The 15,191-nt window shown below is 54.9% G+C and overlaps 1 protein-coding gene across 4 annotated transcripts; it reads right to left on the bottom strand.

Annotated features, from left to right (window-relative positions):
• Positions 1 to 4,354: 4,354 nt before the first annotated feature.
• PLPPR2 (phospholipid phosphatase related 2) lies at positions 4,355 to 15,177 on the bottom strand. 4 transcript variants are annotated; one of them, XM_058425483.1, is made up of 11 exons: positions 14,462 to 15,177; positions 13,055 to 13,229; positions 12,295 to 12,374; positions 10,292 to 10,480; positions 10,055 to 10,190; positions 8,534 to 8,805; positions 7,335 to 7,511; positions 6,192 to 6,314; positions 5,821 to 5,872; positions 5,581 to 5,683; positions 4,355 to 5,358 (listed from the first exon to the last, which is right to left on the bottom strand). In XM_058425483.1, exons 3-11 carry the CDS (start codon positions 12,358 to 12,360, stop codon positions 5,340 to 5,342), a joined length of 1,137 nt encoding a protein of 378 aa, XP_058281466.1. In that variant the 5' UTR covers positions 12,361 to 12,374; positions 13,055 to 13,229; positions 14,462 to 15,177; the 3' UTR covers positions 4,355 to 5,339. The 4 variants fall into 4 exon arrangements, 3 of the variants coding, with proteins under 3 accessions (XP_058281466.1, XP_032025626.1, XP_032025627.1); XR_009209037.1 differs by having other exon boundaries at positions 4,356 to 5,358; positions 6,208 to 6,314; positions 14,462 to 15,176; XM_032169735.2 differs by having other exon boundaries at positions 4,356 to 5,683; positions 14,462 to 15,175.
• Positions 15,178 to 15,191: the final 14 nt, after the last annotated feature.

The raw sequence follows: 15,191 nt of genomic DNA, 5'->3' as shown, positions 1-15,191 counted from the left end.
CCTTGGTCAGTCAATCAGGGGGCCTCATGATGCTGTCTTTCCTCTGCCATCAGCTCTCTGATGCTTTCATCTCATCCCCCAGTGGCCCACGATCAGCTCCACCATCTCCCCAACTTCCCCACCATCTCCCCAAACTCCCTTTTCTTCTGTCTCCTCTTCATTCACCCTGTGCCAACTACTACACAGGCCACTTTGCTGTTCCCTGAACACAGAAGGCACATTCCCACCTCAAGGCTTTCGCACTTGCTCTTCCCTTTGCCTGGAGGTCTCCCCACCACACATTTGCATGGCTCCCTCCCTCCCAATGTCATCTCAGAGAGAACTTCCTTGATCACTTTTTTTAAAACTGCAAACCATAGCCCAGGCATGGTGGCTCATGCCTGTAATCCCAGCATTTTGGGAGGCCGAAGTGGGAGGATCGCTTGAGCCCTGAAGTTGAAGACTAGCCTGGGGAATATAGCAAGACATTGTATCTACTAAAAATTAAAAAAATTAGCAGGCATGGTGGTATGTGCCTGTAGTCCCAGCTACTTGGGAGGATCACTGGATCGCAGAAGTTTAAGGCTGTAGTGAGCTATGATAGTCCCACTGCATTCCACCTGTCGCTCAGCCTGAGCAACAAACAGAGCAAGACCCTCCCTATCTCTTAAAAAAAAATTGCAAACCATGTCCCTATCCTACAGTTGTCACATCGCCTTCCTTAGCTTGAGTGTTCTCCTTATCACATATCAATATCTAACATATCAGAGATCCCTTAGCTAAATCCATGATCCTGGAGTTGGAAATTCAGGATTTTTCAGATTTTTGAAAAGTAATAGGGTATAAATAATATGTGTTTCATACCCCTAGTGGGACCAGGAGTAACATCCTCAAATCACTTTATCTTCAGCAAAACACAAGAATATTCACATCAAGTGAAATAAATAAAAGCTATACATATAATCTCAGGTCAGTTCAGGTTAGATTTTGCCATAAATGAGTTATGAAAGGATTTTGCTTTTCAGACTTCTTTTTCTGTTTTGAGACAGCATCTCACTCTGTCACCCAGGCTGGAGTGCGGTGGTACGAACTCAGCTCACTGCAACCTCTGCCTCCTGGGTTCAAGCGATTCTGCCTCAGCTTCCCTAGTAGCTGGGATTACAGACGTATGTCACCACACCTAGATAATTTTTGTATTTTTAGTAGAGACGGGGTTTCACCATGTTAGTCAGGCTGGTCTTGAATTCCCGACCTCAGGTGATCTGCCCGCTTCAGCATCCCAAAGTGCTGGGATTACAGGTGTGAGCAACCGCGCCTGGCCTGGTTTTCAGACTTCTTTTTTTTTTTTTTTTTTTTGAGACGGAGTCTTGCTCTATCACCCAGGCTGGAGTGCAGTGGCGCGACCTCGGCTCACTGCAAGCTCCGCCTCCCGGGTTCACGCCATTCTCCTGCCTCAGCCTCTCCGAGTAGCTGGGACTACAGGCGCCCGCCACCACGCCCGGCTAATTTTTTGGTATTTTTAGTAGAGACGGGGTTTCACCGTGGTCTCGATCTCCTGACCTCATGATCCGCCCGCCTCGGCCTCCCAAAGTGCTGGGATTACAAGCGTGAGCCACCGTGCCCGGCCCTGGTTTTCAGACTTCTATAAAAATTTGGAATTGTGAATCTGTATATAGCTCATTTACTTTTATATTTGTTAATTTATGTATTTATTTATCTAGAGACATGGTCTCGCTCTGTCACCCAGGCTACAGTGCAGTGGCATGATCACTGTTCACCACAGTCTCGACTTCCTGGGCTCAAGGGACTCCCATCTCAGCCTCCTGCGTAGCCAGGACTACAGGTGTGCACCACCATGCCCAGCTAATTTTAAAATATATATATATATATATATTTACAAATATATATATATATATATTTACAAATATATATATATTTACAAATATATATATATTTGTACAGACGGGGGTCTTACTATGTTGCCCAGGTCATTCTCCAACTCCTAAGTTCAAGCAATCCTCCAGCCTTGGCCTCCCAAAGTGTTGGGATTACAGGTGTGGAGACCAGGCCCCATTTACCTTGTTTATTGTCTTACATATTAGAACGCTCACATCTGTGACAGCAGAAGTTTGTGTCTGTTGTTTACTGCTGTAACCTCCCCCCGCCACAACCCTGTGCCTAACTAAACAGCACCTGTGCTTTGGTCTGAATGTTTGTGCCCCTTCCCCCGGTTCATATGTTGAAATCCTAACCCACAGTGATAGGAGGTGGGGTGGGGGCCTTTTAAAGGTGATTAGGTCATGAGGGTGGAGTCCTCATGAATGGGATTAGTGCTCTTATAAAAGAGGCCCCAGAGAGCTTCTCCACCTTCTGCCATGTGAGACTAGAGTGAGTCTGTAATGAAGCAGGCCCTCACTGGCCACCGAATCTGCTGGGGCCTTGATCTTGGACTTCCCAGCCTTCAGAACTGTGAGCAATAAACTTCTGTTAGGCCAGGGGTGGTAGTTCATGTCTGTAATCCCAGCACTTTGGGAGGCTGGGGTGGGTGAACCACTTGAGCCCAGGAGTTCAAGACCAGCCTGGGCAACGTGGCACAACCCTGTCTCTATTTAAAAAATAGAGCAGGTATGGCGGCTCATGCCTATAATCCCAGCACTTTGGGAGGCCGAAGCAGGTGGATCACAAGGTCAGGAGTTCGAGACCACCCTGGCCAATATGGTGAAACCCCATCTCTACTAAAAATACAAAAATTAGCCAGGCGTGGTGGCGGGTGCCTGTAATCCCAGCTCCTTGGGAAGCTGAGGCAGGAGAATTGCTTGAACCCAGGAGACAGAGGTTGCAGTGAGCCGAGATCGTGCCATTGCACTCCAGCCTGGCAACAGAGCAAAACTCCATCTTAACAAAAAAAGAAACACACACACACACACAAAATAAAAATAAGGCCAGGCGCAGTGGCTCATGCCTGTAATCCCAGCACTTTGGGAGGCTGAGGCAGGCAGATCACTAGGTCAGGAGATCGAGACCATCCTGGCTAACACGGTGAAACCCCATCTCTACTAAAAATACAAAAAATTAGCTGGGCGTGGTGGTGTGCACCTGTAGTCCCAGCTACTCGGGAGGCTGAGGCAGGGGAATGGCGTGAACCCAGGAGGTGGAGCTTGCAGTGAGCCGAGGTCGCACCACTGTACTCCAGCCTGGGTGACAGAGCGAGACTCCATCTCAAAATAAACAAATTAAATAAATAAATAAATCAGAAATTTATTATTGAGACGGAGTCTCACTCTGTCACCCAGGCTGGAGTGCAGTGGTGCGACCTCGCCTGGGTTCACGCCATTCTCCTGCCTCAGCCTCCCGAGTAGCTGGGACTACAGGTGCGCACCACCACGCCCAGCTAATTTTTTGTATTTTTAGTAGAGACAAGGTTTCACCCTGTGAGCCAGGATGGTCTCGATCTCCTGACCTGGTGATCCACCCTCCTCGGCCTCCCAAAGTGCTGGGAATACAGGCGTGAGCCACGGTGCCCAGCCAAGAAATTTATTTTTTAATGATTAGTAGAGGAATTTAATAGTAGTAGAGAAATTTATTTTTTAATAATTTAATAAATAAGCCATCCTGTCCACGGTATTTTGTTACGGCAGCTGGAACAGGCTAAGACCATCTAGCACACAGTAGCGGTTCTACAGTGTTTGCTTAATGAATGAGTGAATTAATTAAGGAGAGAAGGGAAACAGACTCCCTTTTCCTGGTTGCTGAGTGACTCTGGGTTCCAAATGCCCTGTCTGAAGGCCCTCAGAGCCACAATTGCGGGAGGGGTCCTGTGGCTCCCTCTCCCTGACCCTTTGAACATCCCCAGTATCTGCTGAGTTCTCAGGGGGGTTGGGTCTTGGTGTAATCTCATACTCAGCACCCCTGTTCTCATCCACGCAGCCAGGTGTTCAGCTTGGAGGTTCTTAGTGCCCCTCAGTATCCCCCATCCCTCTCAGGACCCCCAGGTATCGTCACCCCATTCCTTGTGCCCTCTGTGCCCTGGCCTGAGACACACAGGGCATGTACGGCTCCTGATGTGGGTTTGTGTGCCTTGGTGGCTTGAGCGACTGTTTGCCTTTGACAGATGAAGAAACAAGGGCACAGAGAGGTGAATGAACTTTTCTGAGGCCACAGAGCCCAGAATGCTGAGCCAGGATTTCAGCCCAAGTCTGAAGCCCCATGAAACCGGTCTGCCTTTCCACAATCGTCCTTAGATACACTGCAGCAATACACCCACACCCAGCTCCACAGACATCTAGACCCACGATGAAAAGTCCTCCGCACCCCCCCACCACCACCCGGGGGAGGAAGGCAGGTGGCCAAACTTCTGTTACAAACAGGTCTTTATTAAAGATGAGAAGCCAGGTCTTTATTAAAGATGAGGAGGGGGCAGGAAAGGGGGGCAGTGCCTCCTCTACCCACTGCCTTTGCCTGCCCGGGGTGAGGGAGCCCCTCTGCTCCACCCATGCCCCCCATGATGGCACATCTGTATGAGGCTGAGGCATGGGGGGCAGTGTAAGGAACAGGGGCAGTTCCAAGAAAAAGAAGAAAAAACCCTTCCCACAGCCCTAATAAATAACAGAAGGGTTTGGGATGACCTGGGCACAGGCAAGGGGAGACACAGCACCCTGAACCCCAAAACCTCTGAAGTGGGGCAAGCCCTACTTAAGTAGGGGATTAGGAGGGAGTGGGTGAGAGGTGGAGAGGCCGCACACAGGGAGGGGCTAAGAGGAGAAGGGGTACCCCAAGGACCCTGCCATGGGGGAGCCTGCCCCCCATCCTACAGCTGGGCTCGCTGATTCTGAGAGAAGACTCAATGACAAACAATGACCTCATCTCCCTCCTCTCCTTTGCACATGCTTAGACACGGGCGGTCCCCCATTGACTGGAATCATGCCCACCCACTCTAGAAATTCTGGAAACCAAGGGCTCCTATTGGCTGTTCAGTCGCTGAACACTGGCTGGAGTTGCCCTCTTGCAGGAGGATTCTAAGAAGTGAGGGGAAGGCTCCCATTGGCTGGAGCCAACTCCTTTGGGTTAAAATTCTGAGAACCAGGGATTCTCATTAGCCAAGCAATGGCCAATGGGGTCAAGCTTTGGCCCTTAAAAGGGCAATAGTAGGGGCAAGTGCCCACCTTCCATTTGTGCCAATTGGGATATCTCAGAGGGCTAGAGAGGCAGGTGTCTCCTAAATGTCCTTCCAGCCATCTTCTAATGTCTGGGTCTGGCTGGCTTGGGGGGCAGGGGACTTTGGCACTCACGTGGCACACGCACACACACGCGTGGCAGGGAAGAAGTGGGGACCAGGCAGATTCTGAATGGGTGGTCGGGCCTCACAGCAGGTGGTCACGGCTGGCAAACAGGTAAGGGCTGAAGTTGTCCCGGTGGAAGGGGGAGGGATAGAGTCCACTCAGGGTGTACAGGTCCCGCAGCAGGGGCGTGGGCAGCAGCAGCTTCCGGCCACGTCCACCACCCCCGCCTGGTCCCCCAGGTCCAGGGGAGGAAGGTGAGGGGCCCTGGCTGGGGGTGGGCGCTGGCAGGGGTAGGGGCAGGGGCAAGGGCGTCGGCTCAGACCTCAATCGAGGACGGGGCACACGGGGCGACGAACACATGGCTGGGGCCCTGGAGGAGACACAGCTGGGGATCAGGTGGCCACGGCGGGCGCAGTTCTGCGACTCTGGTGGTCAGAAGCCAGAGGGGATCAGGGGATCAGAAAACTTGGGAGGCAGCATAAAGGCCTAGGTGAGACCTCTGGGGCAGTGGCTGCCCACCTGGAAGTCCCCCTGTTTAGCCCCCCACTCCCCCAACACTCACTGGATGGGGTGAGCCGTGCCGGTGTCGAATGCGGCCTGCAGACCTCGGGTTCCTGAGACAAAGAGACAGAGGGAAGGGGCTAGTGGCCCCCTGGGCCCTACCGGCCACAGCCACAAGGAGCTCATCAGGTGAAGAGCCCCATGGAAAAGACAACCACAGTTCTCATGATTAACTGTGTCCCCTTGGGAAGAAGACGGGAGTGCTCCCTTTCATTCTTTGGAGCTGTCCCCCCTATGTCCACAGAGATGGGTGATCCCTCCACTTCCCCATGGTTCTGAGACCCCCACCTCTTGCCTGACTTCCTTCCTGTCTCCTTGGCCCCCTCCACCCACCACCCTCTCCAGCCGGGAGCAGCCCCCGGCCCCCCTTACCTGGGCCACACTTAACTTTTCGAGGGGGCTGTCCACGGTGGGGGCTTGGCCCAGGTCCTCCCAGGGAGAGAGCCTTCGGCCAGAGGGTGGCCGGCTCTGAAAGTTATGCACAACGCAGGTGACCTGGAACAGAGGGAGAGGAGAGTGTTGAGGCCTGGGGCCAGTCACATAGGAGCTATATAAACACCATCCCCATTTTTCAGATAAGGAAACTGAGGCTCAGGTTTTCAAAAACAGCTAATGCATAGTATGTGCCAGGCACTGTTGGTTCCATTTTACTACGAGGTAGGTGCAATTATTATTTATCCCACAGACCCCAGACTAGGGTAAAGTAAGTAAGACCAAGTTGTACAGGGGCAGGATTTAATTTTTTTTATTTTTTATTTTTTGAGACAGAGTCTCACTCTGTCACCCAGGCTGGAGTGCAGTGGTGCGATCTCAGCTCACTGTAAACTCCACCTCCTGGGTTCGAGCAACTCTCTTGCCTCAGCCTCCCGAGTAGCTGGGACTACAGGTGTGCGCCACCATTCCCAGCTAATTTTTTTTTTTTTTTTTGAGACAGATTTTCGCTCTTTCACTCAGGCTGGAGTGAAGTGGCACGATCTCGGCTCACTGCAACCTCCATCCCCCGGGTTCAAGCGATTCTTCTGCCTCAGCCTCCCGAGTAGCTGGGACTACTACGCCTGGCTAATTTTTGTATTTTTAGTAGGGATGGGGTTTCGCCATGTTGACCAGGCTGGTCTCGAATTCTTGGCCTCAAGTGATCTGCCCGCCTCAGCTTCCCAAAGTGCTGGGATTACAGGCGTGAGCTACCACACCCAGCCTTGATTTATCTTTATTTAGAATTTTTGTATTCTGTACATTGATAGTTTTGTATTAACTTTGATTTTTAAAAATGTTTTGTTAAAATATTATTAATCTTGATTACTGAGTGTTTGGGCACCCTCTTAAAATTTGCATTCAAGGCCTTGCCTCACCCTGATCCTGGTATCTCATTTCACAGATGAGAATATCCAGGAAGGGTAATGTTAAGGGACTGGCCCAAGGTCACACAGAGTCCACACCCTTCTCCATCATGTCCTGCCTCGGGTCAGAGAGCTGATGATAGTCTTCCATGCTGGGAAGGTTGAGGAGGGAACTCACCAAAAAGGTGGCGATGGCCGCTCCTGTCAGGAAGCCAGCCAGCACGTCCGACCAGTGGTTTCGGTACTCGGCCACGCGGACCACGCCCACCAGGAAGGCCGGGCACAGCAGGGCCAGGCAGAGCGAGGGTTTGACCAGGCGGGAGCCCTTCACGCGGAACACGAGAGTCACGTACATCTGCGGGGAGCCAGACTGGTCAGGGGGAAAACGGAGGCAAGTCGCCGAACCCAAGTGGACGCTCCTTTCTGGGCTAGAGCGCATGGCCAGAGTGTTGGGGCTGGAGGGTGTGGCCAGGGGCTCCAGGGATGGAGTCATGGGCTCCCAGTGGGCTTTTCCAGGGAGCGTGACCAAAACGGCAAAGCGGGGGAGGGGTCAGGGATTGAGGTCTTGGAGTCTGGTGGGCACCACCTGCAGGGCTAGGTGTGGCCAGAGCTCCTAAGAGCAGAGGACAAGGTCTGGGGCCCAGGTGTCCCTGGTCCGGAGTCACAGATGGGGACAGACACTTACTGGATTAGGGCGTGGCCACAGAACCAGAGGGTGGAGTCAGGGCGAAGGGGGCAGGTCCAGGAGCTGTAGGAGGTGGAGCCCCTGACCCCCAGGGGACCACTGACAGGGTGGGAGCATAAACCCGGATGCCAGAAAAAAGAGTTGAAGCAACAGGGGATGTGACCACGAAAAAGCAGGGGACAGAGTTAGAAATCCCAGAGCAGTTAAGACCAACGAGCGTGGCCAGGGCTACAACGGGAGGGAACAAGGCCCCCAGGAAAGGGGCAAGGGCTCCAGAAGAGGGGCAAGGACCCCAGGGGGCCGTCCCATCTACCCAGTCTCCCAGCTAATATCTAGCGCCTGTAGCATCCTGGGGGCCTGGCTAGGCTCTAGGGGTTCCGAGCCTTGCACATCAGCGACAGTGTCCTGATGCCATAGGGTGGAGCCAACAGCTTCCCTCGCATTACTGGCTCAGGAGGCGTGGCCAAGGAGCAAGGGGCGGAGTCAATGGACAGCAATAGCCTCTGGCTGGGGGCGTGGCTAGGATCTGGGAGGAGGAGCGAGAGTTTCCAACAGGTCGGGGCGTGGAGCGAGAGCTTCCAACAGCACCCGGGGCGTGGAAGAGCAGAGGCTCCAGCCCTGGCGGCTTCCTGGCTGCTGGTCGCTGTCCAGCCCGCACACCCATTTCCGACCCCGAAGCTCCCGAAGCTCACCGCCGTGTAGGTGACCGCGTAGGCGCAGAGGGCCGCATCCTTGCAGGGAAAGGCGCGGCGCGCGGCGGCCACGAGGCTGGGGCTGCCAGCGCAGGCACCCTGGTCAGTGACAAAGCGGTCGGGACCTGGCCGATCCGGAGAAGGTGGCAGGCAGCCCAGGGCCGTGTAGTTGGGGCGGCACACGGACAGGAAGTGTGGCGTGGGATTGCCGGTCACCACCTGCCCCGCGTTGGCGAAGATTGTCGTGGTGAAGAGGCCGAAGGAGTAGACCCCTAGGGGTGGAATAGTGGAAGGGGTTCATGCGCCAGGCCCTGATGCTCCCACTGATTCCATTGGGCCTCTTAGCTCCCTTTTCCTGTGACTGTCATTAAAGCACACTTGGGACCCCGTAGTTGTGCCAACATCCCCCTTCCTTTAGGACCACCATGAAGGCACTCTGAGGCCTTCTGCCCCCAGGGACCCTCATTATCTGGCCCCTGTCTTTCTAGGATTACCACTACGTCAGGGGCGGGTCCTCCCTTAGAGCCCCATTATAGCTGGGCTTGGACCCCCACCCCAACACTATTACATCAGGATCCACCCCATGCCTAGGACGGCTAGGGAAGACCCTAATGGCATACCTGGGGCTCTTCCTGCCTGCCCCTAAACTGGCTACTACTGAGTTCAGCACTGTCCTCCTAGGGCCACTAATAAGTTAGAGCTGGGTCTCCCACCCTCTGCCCCTGGGACCATCATTGTAGGTAAACTCTGCCTCTTCCCCTTTCCCACAGCCCATTTAAAGCACAGCCAGAGTCTCATCTCCCTACCCAGGGGCCCCAGGGTGTTTGTCCTTCGCCTGTGTCTCTCTTTTGTGCCTGAGACTCTCCTTATGGCATTCTGGGACCCTCTTCCTACAGTTGCCATCATGGTTGGGTTAGGCCCCACCCATGTCCCTAGAACCTCCATTACATCTGGCCTGAGCCTAAGTCCCTTGTTGCTTCCTAACATCCCCATCATGGCAATTCCAGGTCCTCTTCCTTCCCCACTGGAATTCCCTTTTTTTTAAAGAGGTAGGATCTTGCTCAGTCTCCCAAGTAGCTGGTACTCCCAAGTAGCTGAGTCTCTGCCTCAGCCTCCTAAGTAGCTGGGACTACAGGCATGCACCACCATGCCCAGCTTTTCCCTGGAATTCTTTTTTTTTTTTTTTTGAGACGGAGTTTTGCTCTTGTTGCCCAGGCTGGCGCAATCTTGGCTCACTGCAACCTCTGCCTCCCGGGTTTAAGGATTACAGGCCCCTGCCACCATGCCCAGCTAACTTTTTGTGTTTTTAGTAGAGACGGGGTTTCGCCATGTTGGCCAGGCTGGTCCTGAACTCCTGACCTCAGGTGATCGCCCACCTTGGCCTCCCAAAGTGCTGAGATTACAGGCGTGAGCCACCACACCCAGCCTGGAATTATTATGACTGTCAGGCCCACGACTCTTTTCTTCTATGCCCACCTCCCCACCATTACCATGGGGCTGACCCCGGGCCATGTCTCTCACCCAGGAAGCGGACCAGCCTCCGCACTGGGGGGCTGAAGCGGCAGCAGGCCCCGGACACGATGGTGCTCTCCCCGATGACTGGGACGGCTGAAGGTGGTGCAGGGAAAAAGGCACGCGCCAGCTCTCCCAGCAGGATCTGTGGGCAAGACCAAGATGGAGCCTTCCTGGCCTTCCAGCCCATCCCCTCACCCACCCTCGCCGGCCCACCTGCCTCCTAGGAGGTCTTCATTGTCTCACCGTGAGGGTGGGCCCGGCAGTGACCAGTGCGTAGACGAGAGCAGGAGGCACTCGGCTGGCAGCCTCAGGCCCTGGGTAGGGCTTGGCGTAGGTACTGTCATAGCAGAAGAATCCCTGGGTGTGCACAGGGAAGGTGTCCGTGAACTCCAGGCGGTAAGCAAGCAGGATCACGATGCCCAGCAGCACCGACTGCCACCAAGCCGGGGCGGGGAGAGGTGGCGGAGAGAGAAGAGAGAGGGTCAGGGCTCCAGGTGAGGCCACAGAGGCAGAGATGCAGAGATGGAGAAACATGGGTTAGAGACAGAAACTAGAAGATGGAAAGACAAAGACAAGGGGGAGAGAGACTGACAGAAATGGGGAAAGGAGGTGAGAGAAGGGTCAGGGCTTAGGAGAAACAGAAGGAGAAGAAGACAGAAACAGAGGGGCCGTGTGCAGCGGCTCGTGCCTGTAATTCTAGCACTTTGGGAGGCCGAGGCGGGAGGATCACTTGAGCTCAGGAGTTTGAGATCAGCCTGGGCAACATAGCATGACCTCATCTCTGTACAACTATAGTCCCAGCTACTTGGGAGGCTGAGGAAGGAAGATTGCTTCAGCCCAGAGGGTTAAGGCTGCAGTGAGCCATGATGGCACCACTGCACTCCAGCCTGGGTGACAGAGGGAGACCCTGTTTCAGAAAAAAAGAAAGGAAAAGGAATGGCTGAAAGACAGAAAGAAAGAAAAAGGTGGCTCATGCTTGTAATCCCAGCACTTTGGGAGGCTGAGGCAGGTGGCTTACCTGAGATCAGTAGTTTGAGACCAGCCTGGCCAACATGACAAAACCCTGTTGCTACTAAAGATACAACAATTAACCGGGTATGGTGGCAGACGCCTGTACTCCCAACTACTCGGGAGGCTGAGGCAGGAGAATCACTTGAACCCGGGAGGAGGAGTTTGCAGTGAGCCAAGATCGTGCCACTGCACTCCAGCCTGGGCAGCAGAGCAAGACTCCATCTCGAAAGAGAGAAAGAGAGAGAGGGAGGGAGAGAGGGAGGGAGGGAGGGAAAGAAAGAAAAGGAAGAAATGAAAAGAAAAAAAAAAAACAGAGAGAGAGGGAAGCCAGGAAAGGAGGGGAGAAGAGGAGAAAAAAAGCAAGAGGAAAAAGAAGGGAGAGGAAAAGGGAAGGGAGTTGTAGACAGAGGGAGAGAAGAGATGGGCATGGGGAGAGTGAGACTAGTGCCAAGGCTCAAATGAGAGACAGACAGACAGCGGGAGGTGGAGAGACTCTCCCACAAGGAAAGAAATCAGAGGAGTAGGGGTACTAGCAGCTACCACAGGTGTAACCCTCACTGTGGGCAGGGGGTCGCACCAAGCTTTGTCCATGAATTAATAGATTTTACCTTTAGAATAGCCCCAGGAGGCCGGGCGTGGTGGCTCACGCCTGTAATCCCAGCACTTTGGGAGGCTGAGGCAGGAGGATTGCTTGAGGTCAGGAGTTCTAGACCATCCTGGCCAACATGTTGAAATCCCATCTCTACCAAAAAGTACAAAAATTAGCTGGGCATGATGGCACACGACTGTAGTCTCAGCTACTCGGGAGGCTGAGGTAGGAGAATTGCTTGAGCCCAGGAGGTGGAGGTGGCAGTAAGCCGAGATTATGCCACTGTACTTCAGCCTGGGTGACAAAGTGAGACCCTATCTCAAAAAAAAAAAAAAAAAAAACCACACACACACACAAAGAACAGCCCTAGGAGTTGGGACTCTGGTGACGTCCATTTTATGAATGAGGAAACTGAGGCTCAGGAGGGTACCTGTGGTGTTCAGCACCCTGCAGTGTGGATGGGGCAGAGAGGGACTGGACCCCAGGGAGTGGCACTTCTGAATCCAAGCTCATAACCATTTCTCAAGAGAAAGGGGACAGCAAGGGAGATCCCAGAGATGGAAAAGTGGGTACAGATAAGGAGACTGAGGTTGGACAGAGACAGAGATAGGCATGCCGTCTCTGGGAGAGGTATGGGGGTCCTCACCTCCACGAAGACAAAGCAGGGGATGATGGAGAAACTCCTCTTCAGATGCGGTCTCCCTCCCGCCATGGTGAAGGCCAGGCCTGCAGAGGTGGGGAGGGAGTGGGAGTTCCAGGGGGTGTGCCTAGGGGAAGGCTCAGGTCACCGGGACCCTGGCTTCATCCCTGAGTCCTTTGGCCACACCCTTGGCCCTGAAGACCCAGGGAAGCCCTGACTCTGCCCCTTGAACCTTCTGGCCATGCCTCTGCAATCCAGGTCCTGCCCTGTTGGTCCTGACCCTACTGACACCTGCCTCCCCTGACACCACTCCCCGAGATTCTACGGGGGTCCCTTCCTCTACAGCCTACATGGGAGGCTCTGACCCAATGCCCTTTAGGAGGTGGGCCTTTAGAAGAGACTCCCCAGCCTCATGGGAACCCCTCCCCTATGGCACTTAGAAGGGTCCCCACTAGTTTTTAGGGGACACCATCCTCTTTCCCGAGGAGCCCTCCATCCCTACCAGACCCTTCCCCTGAGTCCCGTCCTCCATGGCCTCCACAGGGGCCCCTCTCTCTGTCCCCATGGGCTGTGGTGTTGGTGTCTGGTTGGGCTGATAGCCAAGCCCTCCTTCTCTGCCAACTGCCTCTCCCTCCTTCCCCCTCTTCCCAGCCCGTCTGCCTCCCAGTTCTCCTCTTCCCTCCCCCAAGGCTACCCCCAGTCCCCAGCGCTTCAGGGCTCAACACAGTCACACCTGCTTACATCCATTCTCCCAGCCCCATCTTACCTGTGAAAGCGCCCTATGGCTTCCCCCAGGCTGCATCCACGCCCGAAGACTCACAGCCGTTCCTGGCAGCCAGCAGGGCAGGGATGGTCACCCCCATTGTGCAGATGTGGAAACTGAGGCCCAGGCAGGCGAGGGTAGGCACTCTGGGTCCAGCACCCCAACCACGACACTCATTCTGTAGTGTGATACGGGGTGATGGTTGCCAGAGATCCTAGATACCCAGAGTCACCCATGCTGTCACCCCTAGGAAGCACAACCCAGCTGCAGCATCCATCCTGGCAACACACACACACACACACACACACACACACACACACACAACCATGGCATAGCGTTCACCCATCCCACAGTGAAGACCGAGCACCTGCCGACTTCCAGGCGCTGTCCTGGGCGCCACTTTGCGGTGAACAAGAGGGGCCCCCTTGTTCAGACAGGTGTCCAACACACACAACACATGTCACTGCATACTCACACACAGTGGGCCCATAGCCTGAAAGAGACACCCAAACAGATCAAACAAGTCCCCACCCCCACCCCAGGCCAAACACAGAGAGACATATCAGGAGACCCTACACACATCACAGTACCACACAAGCCCCCACGCCGCTACAGTCAGGGACACACAGGCCTGCAACACACTTAAGAGTCACAGAAAAGAAAGAGTCACCGCACACAATGGGGGTCACAGAACCCATCACAGCGTCACACCCCCAATTACAAGGCACTCAGCGACAGCCACACACACACTAACAGTCTCTTATTCACACCAACAGTCACAAGGGAGAGACACGGTGCCATCCACAACCACATGGCCACATCCACGGACCATGACACAGACTCACAATGCCACACAAGAAAGGTGCACAGCGCACGACCACAGCCACACACACATACACACCATCAAAATGAACACACAACAGCAGCCACACAATGACAGTCCTATGCACACAACCACACGAACACCAAGACAGTCACACACACAGACAGCAGCCACACGGGGGGCCAATGGCAGTCACAGCACAGCCAGACACACACAAACCATCAGAGTGACACCCACAACGACAGCCGCACAATGACAGTGACACACACACACCCGCGGACCTCCCGAAGCCACACAATCCCAGTCATACAGCCACACGATGACAGTTACACAATCACACACAGACACACAATGACAACCACACAATCACAGTTAGTTACCCACAGCCGCCCTCACCACCGGTGCTGGCTCCTCGGCCCGGGGTCCCCTCCCCCAGCCCCGTCCCCTCCCCCAGCTCGCCGCCTCTCCTCCCCCGCCCCTCCCCGCGCTGGACCCAGAGGGACCCGACCCTCAGGAACCGGGGACCGACACCAAGGGTGGGAAGCCCACGAGAGGGGATGAGGGGCGCCCCAAGCCTCTCCTCTCACCGCGTCGAGGCAGCCGCCGCCTGAGCCCCCGCTCTGCCTAGACTGCCCCGGCGCGGCGGGATGGACAGACGTACTGCCAGCCAGGCTGGCAGACGCGGAGACGGAGACGCGGTCGGCCGGGCCTGGCCGCGCCGCGCAGACTCCGAGGTAGAGGGAGGGGCGGGGCCTCCGGGCGTCCCATTTGCATAGCCCCGTGGGGCGGGGCCTCATTAGCGGGGCGGGGCGGGGCCTTCGTGATCTTAGGGGCGGGGGGTGTTAGCATTGATTGTGGGAAGGAACCAAGAATGGAAGTAGAGAGGGAGGACCCTGGGGTGGGCGGGGCTCCGAGGGTAATAGGAGGGAGGGGCTTCAAAGTATGTCCCTGGGCCGCGCCCCTCCCTCTCTGGGCCTCAGTTTCCCCATTCGCCAGGGCCCCCCAGAAAGGAAGGCTCTGTGGCCAGTGTGGAAGTCTGTCTGGCTGCTCGTATCTGGACAGAATGACTCCTTGCCTTGTCATATATTAAATCTGGCTTCAGATGTCCCCTGATTCCAAGCCCACACATCCCGAATGGCCCCTGGGGTCTCTATATCCCTCCCCCCGCAACAATGAGGAGTAAACTGGGAGGGCAGTGGGATTCCTAGGCACAGGAAGCAGCAGGACTAACAGTCGGGGCTAGAGGAGGGTCTCGGCTAGTTTATTTTCTCTCTGGAGGGGTCTTCAGGGAGAGCAGTCCCGGCTGCTCAAGCTGTG

This window comes from Hylobates moloch, unplaced genomic scaffold (assembly GCF_009828535.3).
Source record: "Hylobates moloch isolate HMO894 unplaced genomic scaffold, HMol_V3 SCAFFOLD_12, whole genome shotgun sequence".
Lineage (NCBI taxonomy): Eukaryota > Metazoa > Chordata > Mammalia > Primates > Hylobatidae > Hylobates > Hylobates moloch.
Note: the sequence above shows the minus strand (reverse complement) of the source record. Positions and strands in the feature narration are given on the sequence as shown.